Source organism: Bombina bombina, chromosome 7, assembly GCF_027579735.1.
Source record: "Bombina bombina isolate aBomBom1 chromosome 7, aBomBom1.pri, whole genome shotgun sequence".
NCBI classification, from domain to species: Eukaryota; Metazoa; Chordata; class Amphibia; order Anura; family Bombinatoridae; genus Bombina; species Bombina bombina.
In genome coordinates, this window is record NC_069505.1 from 171,581,668 (window position 1) to 171,604,938 (window position 23,271).

General features: G+C 38.8%; 1 protein-coding gene across 1 annotated transcript in view; it reads right to left on the reverse strand.

The window, feature by feature from the left end:
- Positions 1–7,616: 7,616 nt before the first annotated feature.
- Positions 7,617–23,271, reverse strand: part of LOC128666040 (solute carrier family 13 member 1) — a 135,003-nt gene continuing 119,348 nt past the window's right edge. The window contains exons 15-16 of the mRNA XM_053720405.1: positions 22,014–22,151; positions 7,617–9,754 (exon numbers count right to left, since the gene is read on the reverse strand). Of these exons, the coding sequence (XP_053576380.1) occupies positions 9,611–9,754; positions 22,014–22,151 (282 nt within the window). The 3' untranslated portion in view covers positions 7,617–9,610. The remainder of the gene's footprint in view (positions 9,755–22,013; positions 22,152–23,271) is intronic.

Consider the following 23,271-nt stretch of genomic DNA (forward strand, 5'->3'; position numbering starts at 1 on the left):
GATAATACTAGAGCCATGTCTGATACTGCGTCACAGCTTGCAGAGCATGAGGACGGAGAGCTTCATTCTGTGGGTGACGGTTCTGATCCAAACAGATTGGATTCAGATATTTCAAATTTTAAATTTAAATTGGAGAACCTCCGTGTATTACTAGGGGAGGTTTTAGCGGCTCTTAATGATTGTAACACTGTTGCAATACCAGAGAAATTGTGTAGGTTGGATAAATACTTTGCGGTACCGGCGAGTACTGACGTTTTTCCTATACCTAAGAGACTAACTGAAATTGTTACTAAGGAGTGGGATAGACCCGGTGTGCCGTTCTCACCCCCTCCAATATTTAGAAAAATGTTTCCAATAGACGCCACCACACGGGACTTATGGCAAACGGTCCCTAAGGTGGAGGGAGCAGTTTCTACTTTAGCTAAGCGTACCACTATCCCGGTGGAGGATAGCTGTGCTTTTTCAGATCCAATGGATAAAAAATTAGAGGGTTACCTTAAGAAAATGTTTGTTCAACAAGGTTTTATATTGCAACCCCTTGCATGCATCGCGCCGATTACGGCTGCGGCAGCATTTTGGATGGAGTCTCTGGAAGAGAACCTTAGTTCAGCTACGCTGGACGACATTACGGACAGGCTTAGAGTCCTTAAACTAGCTAATTCATTCATTTCGGAGGCCGTAGTACATTTAACCAAACTTACGGCTAAGAACTCAGGATTCGCCATTCAGGCACGTAGGGCGCTGTGGCTAAAATCCTGGTCAGCTGATGTAACTTCTAAGTCCAAATTACTTAATATACCTTTCAAAGGGCAAACTTTATTTGGGCCCGGTTTGAAAGAAATTATCGCTGACATTACAGGAGGTAAGGGCCACGCCCTGCCTCAAGACAAAGCCAAAGCTAAGGCTAGACAGTCTAATTTTCGTCCCTTTCGGAATTTCAAAGCAGGAGCAGCACCAACTTCCACTGCACCAAAACAGGAAGGAGCCGTTGCTCGTTACAGACAAGGCTGGAAACCTAACCAGTCCTGGAACAAGGGCAAGCAGGCCAGGAAACCTGCTGCTGCCCCTAAGACAGCATGAATCGAGGGCCCCCGATCCGGGACCGGATCTAGTGGGGGGCAGACTCTCTCTCTTCGCCCAGGCTTGGGCAAGAGATGTTCAGGATCCCTGGGCGCTAGAGATCATATCTCAGGGATACCTTCTAGACTTCAAATTCTCTCCCCCAAGAGGGAGATTTCATCTGTCAAGGTTGTCAACAAACCAGATAAAGAAAGAAGCGTTTCTACGCTGTGTACAAGATCTGTTATTAATGGGAGTGATCCATCCGGTTCCGCGGTCGGAACAAGGACAAGGGTTTTACTCAAACCTGTTTGAGGTTCCCAAAAAAGAGGGAACTTTCAGGCCAATCTTGGATTTAAAGATCCTAAACAAATTCCTAAGAGTTCCATCGTTCAAAATGGAAACTATTCGGACAATCTTACCCATGATCCAAAAGGGTCAGTACATGACCACAGTGGATTTAAAGGATGCTTACCTTCACATACCGATTCACAAAGATCATTACCGGTATCTAAGGTTTGCCTTCTTAGACAGGCATTACCAGTTTGTAGCTCTTCCATTCGGATTGGCTACGGCTCCAAGAATCTTCACAAAGGTTCTGGGTGCTCTTCTGGCGGTACTAAGACCGCGAGGAATTTCGGTAGCTCCGTACCTAGACGACATTCTGATACAAGCTTCGAGCTTGCAAACTGCCAAGTCTCATACAGAGTTAGTTCTGGCATTTCTAAGGTCGCATGGATGGAAAGTGAACGAAAAGAAGAGTTTTCTCTTTCCTCTCACAAGAGTTCCATTCTTGGAGACTCTTATAGATTCTGTAGAAATGAAGATTTATCTGACAGAAGACAGATTAACAAAGCTTCTAAATGCATGCCGTGTCCTTCATTCCATTCAACTCCCGTCAGTAGCTCAATGCATGGAGGTGATCGGCTTAATGGTAGCAGCAATGGACATAGTACCCTTTGCACGTCTACATCTCAGACCGCTGCAATTGTGCATGCTGAGTCAGTGGAATGGGGACTACTCAGACTTGTCCCCTACTCTGAATCTGGATCAAGAGACCAGAAACTCTCTTCTATGGTGGCTTTCTCGGCCACATCTGTCCAGGGGGATGCCATTCAGCAGGCCGGACTGGACAATTGTAACAACAGACGCCAGCCTACTAGGTTGGGGCGCTGTCTGGAATTCTCTGAAGGCTCAGGGACAATGGAATCAGGAGGAAAGTCTCCTACCAATAAACATTCTGGAATTGAGAGCAGTTCTCAATGCCCTTCTGGCTTGGCCCCAGTTAAAAACTCGGGGGTTCATCAGGTTTCAGTCGGACAACATCACGACTGTAGCTTACATCAACCATCAAGGAGGGACAAGAAGCTCCCTAGCAATGATGGAAGTATCAAAGATAATTCGCTGGGCAGAGTCTCACTCTTGCCACCTGTCAGCAATCCACATCCCGGGAGTGGAGAACTGGGAGGCGGATTTCTTGAGTCGCCAGACTTTTCATCCGGGGGAGTGGGAACTTCATCCGGAGGTCTTTGCCCAAATACTTCGACGTTGGGGCAAACCAGAGATAGATCTCATGGCGTCTCGCCAGAACGCCAAACTCCCTCGCTACGGGTCCAGATCCAGGGATCCGGGAGCGGTTCTGATAGATGCTTTGACAGCACCTTGGAACTTCGGGATGGCTTATGTGTTTCCACCCTTCCCGCTGCTTCCTCGATTGATTGCCAAAATCAAACAGGAGAGAGCATCAGTGATTCTAATAGCGCCTGCATGGCCACGCAGGACTTGGTATGCAGATCTAGTGGACATGTCATCCTGTCCGCCTTGGTCTCTACCTCTAAGACAGGACCTTCTGATACAGGGTCCATTCAAACATCAAAATCTAACTTCTCTGAAGCTGACTGCTTGGAAATTGAACGCTTGATTTTATCAAAACGTGGTTTTTCTGAGTCGGTTATTGATACCCTGATACAGGCTAGGAAGCCTGTTACCAGAAGGATTTACCATAAGATATGGCGTAAATACCTATACTGGTGCGAATCCAAAGGTTACTCCTGGAGTAAGGTTAGGATTCCTAGGATATTGTCCTTTCTACAAGAAGGTTTAGAAAAGGGTTTATCGGCTAGTTAATTAAAGGGACAGATCTCAGCTCTGTCCATCTTGTTGCACAGGCGTCTGTCAGAAAATCCAGACGTCCAGGCTTTTTGTCAGGCTTTAGCTAGAATCAAGCCTGTGTTTAAAACTGTTGCTCCGCCATGGAGTTTAAACTTTGTTCTTAACGTTCTACAAGGAGTTCCGTTTGAACCCCTTCATTCCATTGATATAAAGTTGTTATCTTGGAAAGTGTTATTTTTAATGGCTATTTCTTCGGCTCGGAGAGTCTCTGAGTTATCAGCTTTACATTGTGATTCTCCTTATTTGATTTTTCATTCAGATAAGGTAGTTCTGCGTACTAAACCTGGGTTCTTACCTAAGGTAGTCACTAACAGGAACATCAATCAAGAGATCGTGGTTCCTTCCCTGTGCCCGAATCCTTCTTCAAAGAAGGAACGTCTTCTACACAATCTGGATGTAGTTCGTGCCCTCAAGTTCTACTTGCAGGCAACTAAGGATTTTCGACAAACGTCTTCCCTGTTTGTCGTGTACTCTGGTCAGAGGAGAGGTCATAAGGCTTCGGCTACCTCTCTCTCCTTCTGGCTTCGTAGCATAATTCGTTTAGCCTATGAGACTGCTGGACAGCAGCCTCCTGAAAGAATTACAGCTCATTCTACTAGAGCTGTGGCTTCCACTTGGGCCTTTAAGAATGAGGCCTCTGTTGAACAGATTTGCAAGGCTGCAACTTGGTCTTCGCTCCATACTTTTTCAAAATTTTACAAATTTGACACTTTTGCTTCTTCGGAGGCTATTTTTGGGAGAAAGGTTCTTCAGGCAGTGGTTCCTTCTGTATAATGAGCCTGCCTAGCCCTCCCGTCATCCGTGTACTTTTGCTTTGGTATTGGTATCCCAGAAGTAATGATGACCCGTGGACTGATCACACATAACAGAAGAAAACATAATTTATGCTTACCTGATAAATTCCTTTCTTCTGTTGTGTGATCAGTCCACGGCCCGCCCTGTTTTTTAAGGCAGGTAAATATTTTTTAAATTATACTCCAGTCACCACTTCACCCTTGGTTTCTCCTTTCTCGTTGATTCTTGGTCGAATGACTGGGAGTGACGTAGAGGGGAGGAGCTATATGCAGCTCTGCTGGGTGAATCCTCTTGCATTTCCTGTTGGGGAGGAGTTATATCCCAGAAGTAATGATGACCCGTGGACTGATCACACAACAGAAGAAAGGAATTTATCAGGTAAGCATAAATTATGTTTTTTATAGTCCCTTCAAGGGATATATCTCTAAACAGTTCTGAATTAACAGAAACCTGCAAAGTCTGCTAACAATAGAACAATTGTAAATGCCTTTATAAAAAATATTTTTTACAACTTTTGCAATATGGTTCTAAAATACTAGTATATACTACTCACATATAATTAAAAATACTTTATTGCTGGGGCAGGTGTAGAGCTTTGGGTGTGATGTGTAGTGGAACAAGTTAGGCAGTCTGGGTACTTTAGAGCAGTGATAACCTTTTTTTTGCCGTGGCACACTTTTTTACATTAAAAAATCCTGTGGCACACCACCATCCCAAAATTAAAAAAAAATCACACATTGTAGCCTAATACAGCATATATATATATATACATACACACAAACACACATACTGTATGTATTGTGCTGTTATGCCATGCCTCCTACAAACTACCCCTGCACTGCGAGTAAAAAACAAGCAAAGTTTAAAAAAATATGTCTGTCAGTCTGCCGCGGCACACCTGAGGATCTCTCACGGCACACTGGTTGAAAAACACTGCTTTAGAGGAATGGCTAGACAGGAAGGGGTAACAGCAGGGAAAGGCAATTTTTTCACCTTTGGGAACAACAAGGATGCAACCTAAAATATTGAACCCATGCAGAACCATCAATGCTTTACTGTGAGTTAAAACAAATAAAGCATAGTTACCATGTTTAGTATAAAATTATTTGTAAATATTTACATACAGTATACATCTTATTTGTAATTTTTTAGTATTCTTTTTCACATAATTGTTTAAATGTTAGGTGATATTTAAACGCCACAAAAACAATTGTATTAATGAATCATTTACAAAACTACAATGTTACATGATCTAGATATCATAGTCTGTGGCCAACAAGATGATACATTTCTTGGACAAATTGATGCAGTTTATGAATGTCTGGAATGGAGAAATACATAAATCTGGCATATTGTCATTTCATATTCAGTTCAAATGAATGTTTTGGAATAACCGAATGGTATTTTGGAAATAAATTACTTGATAAAAATCTAACTTTCTTTGTTTCTTGGAGGTTAGTCAATAACTTGTCTACTGGAATCCAGAACACGACGGGCAATGCTGGAGGAGACATCACCGAATGGGCCAACACTCTGCATGGGAGGGAGTTATTGCCACAACATGATGGATTGTTATTCTTTCGGTATATGACATTTTGAATTCACTTGTTGGTATAGTCTTCTTTTACAATAAAAAAATCTAGGAAATTTAATGGCAAAAAAGCATACCTAAAAGGCAGTTTTAAAGGGACATGAAACCCACATATTTTCTTTCATGATTTAGAAAGAGAATGCAATTTTAAACATCTTTCTAATTTACTTCTATTATCTAATTTGTTTTATTCTCTTGATATTATTTGCTGAAAAGCATATCTAGATATGCTCAGTAGCTGCTAATTGGTTGCTGCACATAGAAGCCTCGTGTGATTGGCTCACCCATGTGCATTGCTTTTTCTTCAACTAAGGATATCTAAAAAATGTAGCAAAATAAATAATAGAAGTAAATTGTAATATTGTTTAAATTTGTATTCTCTATCTGAATCATGAAAGAAAGATTTTGGGTTTAGTGTCCCTTTAAGTTCTCTGTAAAAACTTTAAAAGACATGGGAATTCTGTAGTTAAACTCAAATGCTAGAGAATGTAGTAATGTCCATTTTCTACCACTGTGACCAAAAAAATAATAATATACTGTATATATTTATATTACACACACATTATATGGCCAAAAGTAAGTGAACACCTATATGAGCTTGTTGGACATGTGATTGCAAACCATGAGCATTAATAAGGAGTTGGCCACCCTGTGTGATTTTAACAGCCAACACTCCTCTGGGAAGGGTTTCCACAAGATTTTGGAGCGTGTCTATGAGGATTTGTGCTCATTCAGCCAAAAGAGCATTTGTGAGGTCAGGCACTGATGGACGAAAAAAGGTCTGACTCATAATCAGTGTTCCAATTCATCCCAAAGGTGTTCATTGAGGTTGAGATCAGGTCACTGTGCAGGCCACTCAAGTTGCTCCACACTAAACTCATCATACCATGTGTTAATGGTCTTTGCTTTGTGCACAGTCATGTTGGAAAAGGAAAGAGCCTTCCACAAACTGTTCCCACAAAGTTAAAGCACCCAGTTGTCTAAAATCTCTTTGTATACAGTAACATTAAGATGACCCTTCACTGGAATTAAGGAGTCTAGCCAAAACCCTTAAAACCCGCCGCAGACCACATTCCTTGCGCACCAAACTTTACAGTTGGCACTATTCATTCTCCTGGCATCCACACCCAGATTCTTCCATCAGACTGCCAGATAGTCAAGCACAATTCATCACTCTAGAGAACACATTTCCACTTCTCCACAGTCCAGTGGCAGCGTGCTTTACATTACTTCAGCTGACGCTTGGCATTGCACGTTCATGTGAGGTTTGTGTACAGCTGCTTGGCCATGGAAACCCATTTCATGAAGCTCCGAATGCACAGTCTTTGTGCTGATGTTGCTACTAGAGGCAGTTTGGAACTCTGTAGTAAGTGATTCAACAGATGATAGTCAATTTTTAATGCACTGCTACAGCACTTGGTGGCCTCACTTTGTGAGTTTGTGTGGCCTACCACTTTGTCGCTGGCCTGTTTTGCTTCTAGATGCTCCCACTTCACAATGATAGCCGGGGCAGATCTAGTAGAACAGAAATTTCCCTAACTGACTTGTGGCAAAGGTGGCATTCTATGACAGTGCCGTGTTTAAAGTCACTAAGTACCAATGTTTTTCGATAAAGATTTCATGTGCTGGTTTTTATGCAATAATTGGGTGCTGAAAGATCTGAACTCAATAATTAGTAGTGGTATTCACATACGTTTGGCCATATAGCATATATAGACACAGAATATTCAATTAAGAAAAGTTACTAGTCCAGAGGGAAAATGTTAGTAGTGCTATCAAGGTTAAAAATAGGATAAGGGCAAACTTAAAATTATCTACTGAACTTTCCAGCCCTATATAACATACACATTTATATACACACATATATATGTACACACTTTATATATATATACACACACACACACAAATACACTCCCCTCCCATTCTTGTTCACCCAGTGTGTATATAGACTAAAAGCTAATCCACTGTAATGAACACGGCACAAAGAATATGACAATACTTGCAATATAGTAAAAATACAATCAATGCATTTTTTTTATTCAAAGTTATTAAACATTAGGAGTGAGCATATCAGCTCTCCATGTTATTTAGATAACAAAGTACAAACCCCAATCCTCCCCCCCAAATAAGCATTGTGTGCAATATACCTGTGATGTTGCATTTAATATATTCTACTGTGCAAACAAGACACTGTCCAGCACATGCCAGAAATTAAAAAAATGTTGAGTGATTTTTGGAGTGTTTGGCTGCATATCACAGGATACTATTGAATCCAGTTCTACAAGAGCATAAAGCACTTAATATAAGGGTAACAATTCCAGGTTTATCATGCTCCACGTCTTAAAAAAAGGAGTATTGTAATTCTCAGTAGTTTCCCCGTTTTCCTGGCACATGTGTTAAGTGTACTGTATGACTTCCAGTTCCTATTGAGTTATAAATGAAGTCACTTATGATATACATTCTATTTCTGCAGCATCTAGATGTCACTAATACAGTTTTTTATTTTTACTTAAAAACAAATGAAACACAATTTTTTTATTTCAGGATTCGGATAGAACCTACAATTTAAAAACCAATTTTCCAATTTACTTCTATTAAATCTGCTTCATTCCCTTGATATCCTTTGCTGAAGTTGAAGCAATGCATTACTGAGTGCTAGTTGAACACATTTAGTCAGTCAATCATAAGAGATAAATGTGCCAATCACCAGTTAGCTCCCTCTAGTGTAGGATATGTGCATTTTTATTAACAATGGATACCAAGAGAATGAAGCACATTTGAAAATAGAAGTGAATTTAAAAGTGTTTTAAAATAACATGATCTATCTGAATCACGCACGTTTAGTTTTTACTTTCCTATTCCTTTAAAGTTGGCTGCAGATGCTGTGTTGCCTGAGCCATGATCTTCAATGAGAGCAAACTCAATAGTATATATTGAGACCATGTTTTATGCTATACAGCCAATCAAAGTTTCTATCACCTTTGCCATTATCATCAATGAGGGAGAGTTCTTTAGTGCTTGTTGCTTCGGGGGAGGGAGACTAGGGTTGCCACCTCAGCCATGTTTTCCTGGATACTTATGAGTTACACATGCTGCAGGGTGTGCAGCATGTTTTCCTGGATACTTATGAGTTACACATGCTGCAGGGTGTGCAGCATGTTTTCCTGGATACTTATCAGTTACACATGCTGCAGGGTGTGCAGGGAGTGAATTTAAAAGTGTCTTAAAATAATGCATGATTCAGATAGAGCATGAATAATGCTGTCCAGGGGTGCAATTAATGATCCCCTCTGCACACCCTGCAGCATGTGTAACTAATAAGTGCCCAGGAAAACATGGCCGAGATGGCAACCCTAAGGGAGACACAGCACAAGGCTTTAGTCTCTCTCCCCCAAGGCAAAATGTACACAGAAGCACAATCGTTTTGAAGACTCGAGTCTGCAGCAAGTATATTTTAAATATCAGTAATTAAAGGGGACTGGAAGATATGCAATAAACTTAACCATTTAACCGTTTTTCCTGCTATAGGGGAAACAAAATGCACAGCTACCAGCGAAGCCAGCACTGCAAAGCTGTGTGAGATGAAGGAGGAGGAGTCAGGTTAACAAGCATAGAGTTTTTCATTCGAACATGTTCAACATAATCAAAACTGCATCAGGAAAGTTAACTCTTTCATTAGCTGCTACAAAAAGAGTCTTAACAGAAAGAAAATGCACCTATGGCAATGAATAGGGTTTCTAGTGTAAAAACACTTTAAATTAACCCTTGCTGTATTAGTGGGGCTAAACACGCACAAATGTTTTTCCCTTTTAGATGAAAGGTTTAATATGTTACATCTTTAGCAGCAAGGCAAATGCCTGATGTAAAAAAAAAAAATCTATGTCATAAAACAATTTATCCACATGGCTTGTCAGCTGAAATATTATATTGCCGAATTCCCTTCCTCCGGACAAACCATTCATTCTTCGCAAGAGACACAGATAGAAGAACGTCTCATGGCGCTGCTATGGAAGATGCGTTTTTATGCAATGCCCATTCCGGGAATCTGTTCAGATCAAACATAGGTATTCCCCATGTGTAGAGTCCAAACCACAGAGCCAACATGCTGATCAGGTTTGTGCCCAGTCCTGCTTTTATCTGCAAACAAATTAGAACAAAGTCAAAATTAATTATATAGATCAGCTATTAACACAGCATTGAAAATAATCTGCAACAAGAGTAAAAAAGATATTAAAAGCATTTAAAATTATTTTTATTTTAAAATCTACAGTTTTGCTGCCCAGGGATATACCCCTTAATAGTCTCTTGAGATTTGTCTATCTTCTCTGCTGAGGCCAGTTAGGTACAGATATATCTGACTGAGCTCCTGCAATCGTCAAGCAATCACTGTGGAGCACATTGCAGAAACAGAGTTATGTAGTCTGCTGGATGCTCCTCCAGCTTCTTGGGGGAAGGCTAAGAGTTCCACATTTTCAAAATTAAATGACAGGAAAAGCAGGAAAAGTAAAGAATGATTTTTATACTATACATAATTAAACATTTTATTAGGAGTTCAGGTTTGAGTTAAAGTCCCTTTAAATTAATTAAAATCCTATCTCTTCCTGTTACATTGAGAAAAAAGCATTAGCTCTTGTAATCACTAGATGTTAATGGGATGGGTTTAAAGCTTGGGGTATCTTTTCTCACCTCCTAGTGGTCAGTAGGGGAATCCCCATTCATGCCCCCATAAAAACCAACTTATATAAAAACAGGAGGTTTTATTAATAAACAAAAATTCCATGTTCTTATGAAAATTCTTAGTAATATTTGGCATAAAAAGTTATGCCAAGTGTATGCTCAGTTTCAAATAATTTGTATTCTACCTGCCAACATCACTGGCATATCCCAGACAGTCAAAAGGCACACACACCTTTATGTATGACTGCCACATTAACAAAGGCATCATCATTACAAACTCAATGACATCACATCCAATAAGAGTAGACATGATCACTAATACTGCACAGTGCACATAATAGTTTGTTATATTCAGTTTAGTATATGGTCTCCTATTATATTTAAAACAATTGTGTGGGTTTTTTTCTTGAATTTAAAAGCTTCTCATTAGAATAATTGTATTAGATGTTTTTTTAAATGTGTCTATATTTTATTTTAAAGCATTGTTATACTACAGGTACAAAATCCTTTATCCAAACTGCTTGGGACCAGAAGAGGTTTGGATTGGGACAGCTTGGAGAGGGGATGTGACCAAGTATAAACAACATCTTATGTCATTTAGGCAATATTTACATATCATAATACAGCTTATACATGTAACCTAATGGTAGTTTTATATATTGTTTATACTATGGTATACATAATACAATCAGAAAGATAATAAAGTATTGTAATCATAAATATTTGTTGTATTAAATAAATAAAGACTATTATTATCATTTTAGAACACAACAAACAAATCAAAAACACAGCAGAGAAGATTGTGACTTACTGGAGGGTGGAAAAGTTTAATTTTTAATAATTTTATTTGTAAAAAAAAATTATATCAATGAAAAGTCTGGATTTCAGAATAATTCTGGATTTTTGAATTTTGGATTTAGGGATTTGTACCTGTATATAAAAATAATAATTCCGGATTTAGGGATTTGTACCTGTATATAAAAATAATAATTCCGGATTTAGGGATTTGTACCTGTATATAAAAATAATAATTCCGGATTTAGGGATTTGTACCTGTATATAAAAATAATAATTCTGGATTTAGGGATTTGTACCTGTGTATAAAAAGAACTATCATATACAAAATAATGTGAGGAAGTAAAAAGAAATCGGTATGCTATTTACCATGAACTCTTATTGGGCATTACTCAGGTCTGTGCCATTATTTAGTCAAACCTTTGTATTATCCCTCTACTGGACTTTAACAAATTAGCAAGGGCAATGGGATTATAATAATAGTGATGTGATTCATGAAATTGTATAGGTATGAAGTTCAATATAAACAAATTATATTAAAGGCACAGTAAAGCCAAAATTAAACTTTCATGAGTCAGATAGAACATGCAATTTTAAACACGCTTCCAATTTACTTCTGTTATCAATTTTGCTTCATACTCTTGGTATCTTTTATTGAAGAGTCGAACTAGGTAGGCTCATAAGAGCTCAGGAGTGTGCACGTGTCTTTAGTACTCTATAGATAGGGTAATTTGAACAATCTAACTCACTCCAGATATAGCCTCCTTCACTAGTGTAGTCTTCTCACAAGTGACTACACCTAAAGTTTTTGAAAAAAAGAAATTATAGTGGGGTAGGAAGGGGCGCTGAACCGCAATCTGGAAATGTATATAACTTAAGACCTTTGCATTCATTTATATTTAGTTGGGGTAGAGAATACCAATATTAAATCTTATATGAGGTGTGATGGTAAATTAAAATAAAATAATATAATATAATAATATTCTATCTTTTAGTTGGGGTAAAGAATACCAATAATAAGTTCAAGGTGTGATGATAAAATAAATTAGTATAATAATCTTCTATCTTTTCAGTGGTAATATAATGTGTGCTGCGTAGAAAGCTACTTAGTGAAAGTGTTAATGAAAGTGTTAATCTTTTAGTTAGGGTAGATAATACCAATAATATGAGGTTCAGGTATGATGATAAAATTAAATAGTATAATAATCTTCTATCTTTTCAGTGATAATATAATGTGTGCTGCGTGGAAAGCTGCTTAGTGAAAGTGTTAATGAAAGTTAAAACATGCTCATTTCTCCTTGTTTATGTAAGGTTTAAAAATAAAAAAAATTAAAAAAATTGTGAGAGTAAATAGGTGTGAAATTAGTGTTAGAGCAGTAAGTTTAAAGTGACTCTATGTCACCAGGTAGATCTTCTGTGTATATAGTATATGTGCAGTATGGATGATAATTGTTGTAGTGAAAAGTAGGGGTGCAAAAAAATATACCTTTAGTTAAATATATTTGTGATTAAATTAGTACTGGGAACTAGGGATCCTCACAAGTTTTAGATTTTAGGTAGAAAATATGGATCCTAATTAAAAATGAGAAAAAAGGGATAGTATGCAGATTAGTGTTATAATGTTAATTTATTAAGTAAGTTCATACTAAGAAATAAAAATTCCTTACAGACATTAATAGCAATAAAATATTAAACAGTAATGTTCTAAAAATTAGATTCTAAAAACTTAATAACACCGGTGTTATAAATGCATTAAAAACTACAATTCTAATTTAAAACTACAATTCTGATAGAAAAGACTCCAATAGCTGCTAATATGTTAGATGATGGGCATATAATAAAGTAAAAATTAGTAGAGGCATAAGTTGATACAGTAACAATAAACCACTATAAATTGATAAGAGGAGTAAGTTTTCAAACACTAGTATGAATTAATATTGAAAACAATGATAAGCCTTTTCTGTGTTGGTAGTATGTAACAGGTGTTTCAAAGTGGTGTGTGTCTTATTAGACACAGTGTTGCAAGCTTTAATTAGAGGGCTTTTCCTAGGATAGGTTGATACAGTAACAATAAACCATTGCAGATTGATAAGTATAGTTAGCTTTCATACACCAGTATGAACCAATGGTAAAAACAATGATACGCCTTTCTGTATTGATAGTCTGTAATCAGTGTTTTCAAAATGCTGTGTGTCTTATTAAACACAGTGTTGCAAGCTTTAAATAGAGGGCTTTTCCTAGCAGGTGTTTACCCACAGTCTTTCCTTTTTTGTAGTTCCTTTAATAGTTTCCAATTAGAGATGTCACACAGTACCTTTATGTATAAAAAATGCTCCTCCGTGTATTCTTACTTTTCCTGTCAGTGTTTGATATATCAGCTGTCCGGTTCGGCAATAGAGTCACATGGGTTCTTTGTGACTAATCAGAGGTTCTCCTTGTTTAAATTAAGTGCGCGCACTTCATTCCTTTTAAATATTTTTCAGTATGTGGCTCCTCTCGCTGTACATTAACTAACAGGGATTTCTTATTTCAAACCTCCTGTTAGAGACAACGGTCCTGGGTGCCAAGTTTGTCTGTAGCTGTAGGGCGGATCAACGCGTATCGGCAACAGAGCCTTTTTCAAGATTCTATTGCAGACCCGGACAGCTGATATATCAAACACTGACAGGAAAAGATTATTATACTATTTAATTTTATCATCATACCTGAACCTCATATTATTGGTATTATCTACCCTAACTAAAAGATTAACACTTTCATTAACACTTTCACTAAGTAGCTTTCTACGCAGCACACATTATATTACCACTGAAAAGATAGAAGATTATTATACTAATTTATTTTATCATCACACCTTGAACTTATTATTGGTATTCTTTACCCCAACTAAAAGATAGAAGATTATTATATTATATTATTTTATTTTATTTTACCATCACACCTCATATAAGATTTAATATTGGTATTCTCTACCCCAACTAAATATAAATTAATGCAAAGGTCTTAAGTTATATACATTTCCAGATTGTGGTTCAGCGCCCCTTCCTACCCCACTATAATTTCTTTAGTACTCTATGGCAGCAGTGTTTTGCAACATTACTCTTAAATAAAAGATACCAAGAGAACAAAGCAAATTTGATAACGGAAAGTTGTTTAAAATTACATGCTCTATCTGAATCGTGGAAGTTTAATTTTGACTTTACTGTGCCTTTAACTGAGCAGTATTTGCTGCTACATAACTTGAAGGGAACAGAAAAGGATAGGAGATTACAGTGTAAACACTTTTATCTCTTTTCTAACACTTGTGAACTACCATGCACATAAATACCACACCCATATGGGTAGGGTTGTGATTGGTTAACAGGTGTCCTTTAGAAATGAATTAAAAAGCATCAAATGTATATTAATTTGACAGCAAAACCCTGCATTATTAATTAAAAAATACTTCTCAGATATGACACTGCAGTTTAATGAAGTGTATAGTTTACATTCTATGTCCCTTTATTACAGTAATAAAATGACATGCACTAAAGTGTCAGATCCTGTAATTTAATCACTAATAGCATTGTAAAGCTGTGTTTAATCCCTGCAAAGGGTCCCACGCAGAAACTGCAGCTCATCCAATCAGCATTACTAATCACATGACCCAGCTGTGCGACTAACGCTGCTGATTGGATCAGCTACAGTTTCCATTCAAGACCATCAGTGTGGCTCCCAAGCAGTACTTTAAATAACTTAAATACATGGTGTTGCAGGGTCACTTGTGATTAAATTACATGCTCGAATGTATTAGAACATGTCATTTTGTCACTATAATGGCCTACAGTAAGAAAAATAGTAGACCTATCAGTGACAAAACGAGCTATATGCTTGTCTTACTTTTAAAGTGAAAGTCAACCATAGCGTTTTGTTGAAACAAATAAAGGGCACTTTAATTCATGACGTATAAGATACTTCATGTAGAAAGTGCCTTTATTCGTTTCAACCAATCGCCATTCTTAGCTGTTACGGCAGCCCACAGCCAACAATTTTTTGGCTAAGGGGTGACGTTTTCACCTCTTAGCCAATAGCCGTGCGGTAAATCTGGTTTGGCGCCCTAGGGAGCCGGATTTACCGCACGGCTATTGGCTAAGAGGTGAAAACGTCACCTCTTAGCAAAATATTTTTTAGCCGTGGGCTGCTGTAGCAGTTAAGAACAGCGATCGGTTGAAACGAATAAGGGCACTTTCTACATGAAGTATCTTATACGTCATGAATTAAAGTGCCCTTTATTTGTTTCAACAGTCAACCCTAGCATTTCAAAAACGCTATGGTTGACTTTCACTTTAAGGGACCATTAAACACAGTAGAATTGCATAATCAACAAATTTACAAATACAAGAAAATGCAAAAGTACTTAGTTTGAATTTCAAATGAGTAGTAGATTTTATTTCCTGACAAATTTAAAAGTTAGTTCTATTTTCCATCCCCCATGAATCATGTGACAGTCATCAGTGTCATGAATTGGATCTGCTCATTGCCGTGTCGCCGCGGCTCACAGATCCCCTCTGTATCACGTCACGTTGCCTAGCAACGTGACGCGGTATCTGGCTCTCCTCCTGACGTCAGAGTCTCCCTGCCTTCAAATCTCGGCGGGAGATCTGAATTGGCGCCCGTTTGTTTTCTCTGTTCATTCTCCCGGACCGGACTTGTGTGAGTAATTCTTTTTGTCTCCCTTGCCTGAATCCTTGCCTGAATATTCTCTGCCAGTTTTCCTAACCTGCATACAAGGACATTTGCTTTATCTAACCTGCTTAAAGGAACATTTGCTTTATTCAAACCTGATAAAAGGAATCTCTGTTTGTTTGCTAACCTGCTTAAAGGGACATTTGCTTTATCCAAACCTGCTAAAAGGAATCTTTGTTTATTTACTAACCTGCTTAAAGGGACATTTACTTTATCCAAACCTGCAAAAAGGAACCTCAGTTTGTTTACTAAACCTGCTTAAAGGGACATTTGCTTTATCCAAACCTGCTAAAAGGAATCTTTGTTTATTTACTAACCTGCTTAAAGGGACATTTACTTTATCCAAACCTGCTAAAAGGAACCTCAGTTTGTTTACTAAACCTGCTTAAAGGGACATTTGCTTTATCCAAACCTGCTAAAAGGAATCTTTGTTTATTTACTAACCTGCTTAAAGGGACATTTACTTTATCCAAACCTGCTAAAAGGAATCTCAGTTTGTTTACTAAACCTGCTTAAAGGGACACTTGCTTATCCAAACCTGCTAAAAGGAATCCTTGTTTATTTACTAACCTGCTTAAAGGGACATTTGCTTTATTACTTGCTAAAGGAATTTCACTTAGTTTATTTATCTTCTTAAAAGGACATTTGCTTTCTTCAATCCTGAGTGGGTCACGTCCAGGATATTTCTCAGTGTGCTAGCGTGTGTTTTTTACTTTTCACGCTAGCAGTTGGGTTGAATCCTGAGCTGGTCCTTTACGGCTGACATTACAAACGGGCCATAAAAATGGACCCCACTGAATTATCCATGGCCGTGACCCACCAGGGACAGTTATTGGGATCTCATGCTACCCACTTACAATCCTTGGACGCAAAGTTGGATCAGATAACTATTTTACTTCAGAATATGGCTGCTCCTATACCTCCTAATCCTATTCCTTTGGATCCCTCTCCCCCTACGAATCCTACCAATCAGACACAAGCTCAGCTCAGTCCCAGGATACCTCTTCCGGACAAATATGATGGGAATCCTGAGGATTGTAGGGGTTTTTTGAATCAGTGTCGCCTTCATTTTCGGAATAGTCCAGTTCTCTTTGCAACTCCCTCCTCTAGAATCACTTTCCTTATATCCTTAATGAAAGGTAGAGCCTTAGCCTGGGTATCACCTTTGCTTGAAAAGAATGATCCAATACTCCAGGATGTGGATACATTTCTCTCTGTCTTTTCAAATGTCTTCGATAAGCCAGGGAGGTCTGCCGCGGCTGAAGCTTCTCTTCTAGACTTACGACAAGGTGGTCAACCTGTATCTCAATATGCCATTGAATTTCGCACTCTAGCTTCTGAGACTACCTGGAATCAGGGAGCTCTTAGAGCAGCTTTTCGCAAAGGACTCTCTGAACGTCTCAAAGATGAGTTGGTCTATCGTGAAATCCCAGAATCTCTAGAGGCTCTGATAAATCTTTGTATTTGTCTCGATTCCAGATACCGCGAACGCCAACAAGAAAGAGAGAGAAATCAGAAAGCTTCTAATCGTCCTTTTCGTCTGGTACCTCGTATCTCTAACCCTTTAACTCCCGCTTCTCCACCTTCCGATCAGACTGAACCAATGGAAATTGGCACCATTAGATTAACTGAAACTGAACGTCTGAGGAGACGATCTCTTGGACTGTGTTTATACTGTGGCCTTAAAGGACATTTATTAAAAGATTGTCCTACCAGACCGGTAAAAGCCAGGGCTTAACTTCTGTCCAGGGAACTAAGTTAAGCCAAATAGGATCTCATTCCCTCAATAATAAACTTTTTGTTCCGGTTACTCTTCAAATTGGAGGAGACAGGATTCATACTCAAGCTCTTATTGACTCTGGTGCTGGAGGAGTCTTCATCGATTCCACATTTGTAACTACTCACTCTATTCCATTAAGCAAAAAGGAATATTCTATTCCAGTCTCCACTGTTAGTGGAGATCCTTTGGGTCCCGGACTTATCCAGTTTGCTACTAGACCCATTCTCTTTTCTGTTGGAATTCTTCATTCAGAGACAATATGTTTTGATGTAATCTCGACTCCTCAATTTCCCATAATATTGGGTCTTCCCTGGCTCCAGTTACATAATCCTGTATTCTCCTGGACTCAAGGCGAACTCATTTCCTGGGGATATACTTGTCAAAATAGGTGTCTTCAGATTCCCACGAAAGTGCCTCTCACCATTGCTCTCACTATTGACACCTCTGGGTCGTTACCCACACCTTATCAAGATTACGTTGATGTTTTTTCCAAGAAAGAAGCAGAACGTCTTCCCCCACATCGTACTTTTGATTGCCCCATTGATCTACTTCCTGGGGCAACCTACCCTCGTGGCAAGACGTATCCGCTCTCAAGGCCAGAGAATGTTGCCTTAGAGGAATATATCCAAGATAGTTTGGCTAGAGGTTTTATTCGACCTTCCTCTTCTCCTCTTGGGGCTGGTTTCTTTTTTGTGGGAAAGAAGGATGGAGGACTGCGACCTTGTATTGATTATCGGGGTTTGAATCAAATCACAGTCAAGAATAGTTACCCTCTGCCTCTTATTCCTGAACTGTTCACTTATCTTCAAGGAGCTACAATATTTACCAAACTAGACCTTCGTGGTGCTTATAACCTTATTCGCATGCGCAAGGGAGACGAATGGAAGACAGCCTTTAACACTCGATTTGGGCATTATGAATATCTGGTTATGCCTTTTGGGCTGTGTAATGCCCCTGCTGTTTTTCAACACTTCGTCAATGAGATCTTTCGGGATTTTTTGAACTCCTTCGTCATTATCTACCTTGACGATATTTTAATTTTTTCTCACAATTATCAAGATCATGTACACCATGTCAGGAAGGTTTTGCAACGGTTACGAGACAATCATCTATTCGCCAAATTGGAGAAATGTTCATTTCATCAAAAATCCATACCCTTCTTGGGTTATGTAATATCTGAATCTGGATTTGAAATGGATCCGAATAAACTTTCTTCCATTTTGGATTGGCCTAGACCTGATTCTCTTAAGGCTCTACAACGGTTTCTTGGCTTCGCCAATTATTACAGGAAATTTATCAAAGGATTTGCTACTATTACTTCTCCTCTCACGTCACTCACTAGAAAGGGGCAAGATTGTAAAGAGTGGTCCCCAGAGGCTATTAAGGCCTTTGAGTCTCTCAAAAAGGCCTTTTCTTCTGCACCCATACTCCGTCACCCAAATCCGGATTTTCAATTTATCCTAGAAGTGGATGCTTCTTCTGTTGCTGCTGGGGCTGTTCTTTCCCAACGAATACCTGACACGGGTAAGATTCATCCTGTAGGTTTCTTTTCCAAGAAATTTACTTCTTCTGAATTAAATTATGACGTTGGCAATAAGGAATTATTAGCCATCAAGATGGCTCTGGACGAATGGAGGCATTGGTTGGAGGGTACTACCTTTCCATTTTCCATACTCACGGATCATAAAAATCTTCTTTATCTCCAAACTGCCAAACGATTGAATTCCAGACAAGCTCGTTGGTCTTTATTCTTTTCACGTTTTAATTACAATCTTTCCTATATACCTGGTTCTAAGAATATAAAAGCGGATGCCTTATCCAGGCAGTTTCAATCTACCTCTACTCCAGAATCTGGTACCATACTTCATCCACAAGAAGTCATAGCTCAATTATCAACCTCTTGTTTACAGGAGTTACAGTCTGCTCAAAAGGATCTTCCTTCTTCCTTTAAATCTCCGGACGGTTTATTATTTGTTCCTGAACGTCTCCGTCCTAAGATTCTCCATTGGGCTCATGATAGTCCTCTCTCTGGACATCCTGGCGTCAGTAACACGACTCGGAATCTTAAACAGTATGTCTGGTGGCCTACTCTCTCTCAAGATGTTAAAGATTATGTCTCAGTTTGCACTCAATGTGCTACAAATAAAGCTCCTCGTCAACTCCCTTCTGGTTTACTTCAACCTTTACCCATTCCTCACCAGCCTTGGACCCATCTATCTATGGATTTTATTACAGACCTTCCTCTTTCTGCCGGAAACAACACTATTTTAGTGGTGGTTGACAGGTTTACGAAGTCTGCCCATTTCATTCCTTTGCCTGGTCTTCCATCTGCCAAGGGACTTTCTGAGCTTTTCCTTTTGCATATCGTGAGATTACATGGTTTTCCTTTGGACATCGTCTCCGATAGAGGGGTACAATTTGTTTCTCGGTTCTGGAAATGGCTCTGCAAACATTTTGGCACTACAATCTCTTTATCAACCTCTCATCATCCACAGTCTAATGGTCAAACCGAGAGAGTAAACCAATGTCTGGAGACTTACCTTAGACATTATGTGGACCATCATCATTCTAATTGGACTCGTTATCTTCCTTTAGCGGAGTTGGCCCATAATGCTCGTTACAATTCATCTCTTCAGTCTTCTCCCTTTTTTGCAGCTTATGGATTTCAACCCAGAACATTTCCTCTGTATACTTCCTCTTCTGAAAATCCTGCTTCTGATCAAACTGCTCGGAGATTAACTCGACATTGGCGTAAAATACGTGATCTTCTTTCCAAAGCTTCTAAAAGATACAAGTTTTTTGCTGATCGCAGACGGAAGAAGGCTCCTAATTTTCGTCCTGGAGACAAGGTGTGGATTTCTACTCGTCACCTTCATCTCAAACAACCTTCTATCAAATTGGGGCCTCGATATGTGGGTCCTTTCCGAATACTGGGTCAAGTTTGTTCTACTGCATATCGAGTTGCTCTTCCCAAGACTCTCAAAGCTCACCCTGTGTTCCATGTTTCTCTCCTGAAACCGGTGAAATCTAATAGATTTTCTAAATCTCTGCCCAAACCTCCGCCTCTCTTGGTACAGGGACAGCCTGAGTTTGAGATTGCTCACATTCTGGATTCCAAACTTCGTGGCAAGAAACTATACTATCTCATCCATTGGAAGGGTTATCCGGTCACGGAACGGACTTGGGAACCAGCCCGGCATGTTCACGCCCCTGCTTTGATTAAAGCCTTTCACAAAGCTTATCCTGCTAGGCCTGGTCCTGTCCCCCGGAGGGGTCCTTGAGAGGGGGGTGCTGTCATGAATTGGATCTGCTCATTGCCGTGTCGCCGCGGCTCACAGATCCCCTCTGTATCACGTCACGTTGCCTAGCAACGTGACGCGGTATCTGGCTCTCCTCCTGACGTCAGAGTCTCCCTGCCTTCAAATCTCGGCGGGAGATCTGAATTGGCGCCCGTTTGTTTTCTCTGTTCATTCTCCCGGACCGGACTTGTGTGAGTAATTCTTTTTGTCTCCCTTGCCTGAATCCTTGCCTGAATATTCTCTGCCAGTTTTCCTAACCTGCATACAAGGACATTTGCTTTATCTAACCTGCTTAAAGGAACATTTGCTTTATTCAAACCTGATAAAAGGAATCTCTGTTTGTTTGCTAACCTGCTTAAAGGGACATTTGCTTTATCCAAACCTGCTAAAAGGAATCTTTGTTTATTTACTAACCTGCTTAAAGGGACATTTACTTTATCCAAACCTGCAAAAAGGAACCTCAGTTTGTTTACTAAACCTGCTTAAAGGGACATTTGCTTTATCCAAACCTGCTAAAAGGAATCTTTGTTTATTTACTAACCTGCTTAAAGGGACATTTACTTTATCCAAACCTGCTAAAAGGAACCTCAGTTTGTTTACTAAACCTGCTTAAAGGGACATTTGCTTTATCCAAACCTGCTAAAAGGAATCTTTGTTTATTTACTAACCTGCTTAAAGGGACATTTACTTTATCCAAACCTGCTAAAAGGAATCTCAGTTTGTTTACTAAACCTGCTTAAAGGGACACTTGCTTATCCAAACCTGCTAAAAGGAATCCTTGTTTATTTACTAACCTGCTTAAAGGGACATTTGCTTTATTACTTGCTAAAGGAATTTCACTTAGTTTATTTATCTTCTTAAAAGGACATTTGCTTTCTTCAATCCTGAGTGGGTCACGTCCAGGATATTTCTCAGTGTGCTAGCGTGTGTTTTTTACTTTTCACGCTAGCAGTTGGGTTGAATCCTGAGCTGGTCCTTTACGGCTGACAATCAGCCAATCACAAATATTATACATGAATTCTTGCACATGCTTAGTAAAAGATTGTGCACATTTTGATGATGAAAGTGAATTGGAAAGTTATTTAAAATTCTTTACAAATGGGTTTTAATGTTTACCTACCATGTCTGGTACAGTCAGGTGTCCATAAGAGAAAACAATTGCATTTGGAGGATTAGCAACAGGCAAAAGGAAAGCACAGGAGGCACTTATAGTGGCAGGGATGATAACAAGCAGTGGGTTTACGCCAATACCTTCAGCCTGTGGTGAAACGAAAACATAATTAGTTCATTCATAAAAACCACTGACAATGTAGAACTCATTAAAAGACGTGACTGTGATTCATTTACCTTAAAGGGATAGTTTAGTTCTAGAGTATTAGTGTAAGAGTGCAGCCAATCCAGAACTGATACTGAAGTAATACACAAGAGTGCACATTTGGAGGGCGGCAGAGCACTTCAAACAGAGCAAGTAAATTAAAGGGATACTAAACAGAATTGTTTTCTTTAAAAGGGACACTGAACCCAATTTTTTTCTTTTGTGATTTAGATAGAGCATGCAATTTTAAGCAACTTTCTAATTTACTCCTATTATCAAATTTTCTTCATTCTCTTGGTATCTTTATTTGAAATGCAAGAATGTAAGTTTAGATGCCAGCCCGTTTTTGGTGAATAACCTGGGTTATTCTTGCTGATTGGTGGATAAATTCATCCACCAATAAAAAAGTTCTGTCCAGAGTACTGAACCAAAAAAGAAGCTTAAATGCCTTCTTTTTCAAATAAAGATAGCAAGTGAACGAAGAAAAAATGATAATAGGAGTAAATTAGAAAGTTGTTTAAAATTGCATGCTCTGTCAGAATCACGAAAGAAAAAAAATTGGGTTCAGTGTCCCTTTAATGATTTAGATAGAGCATGCAATTTTAGGCAACTTTCTAATTTACTCCTATTATCCATTTGTCTTCGTTATCTTGGTATCTTTATTTGAAAAAGCAAGAATGTAAACTTAGGAGCCGGCCCATTTTTGGTTCAACATCTGGGTAGCGCTTGATGATTGGTGGCTATATTTAGACACCAATCAGCAAGCGCTACCCAGGTGCTGCAAGTCAATAGATAATAAACGTCATGTGATCAGGGGGCTGTCAAAAGAGGCTTAATACAAGGTAATCACAGAAGTTAAAAGTGTATTAATATAACCATGTTGTCTGTGCAAAACTGGGGAATGAGTAAGAAAGAGATTATCTATCTTTTTAAACAATAAAAAAATTTAAGTTGACTGTCCCTTTAATGAAAATTTGAGCATTCACTTTGTGTTTCTTCCAAATTCCAAATTGTTTATCATTTTAAAATATTACATCCTCATGAGCAGGCTAAGAATAGTATG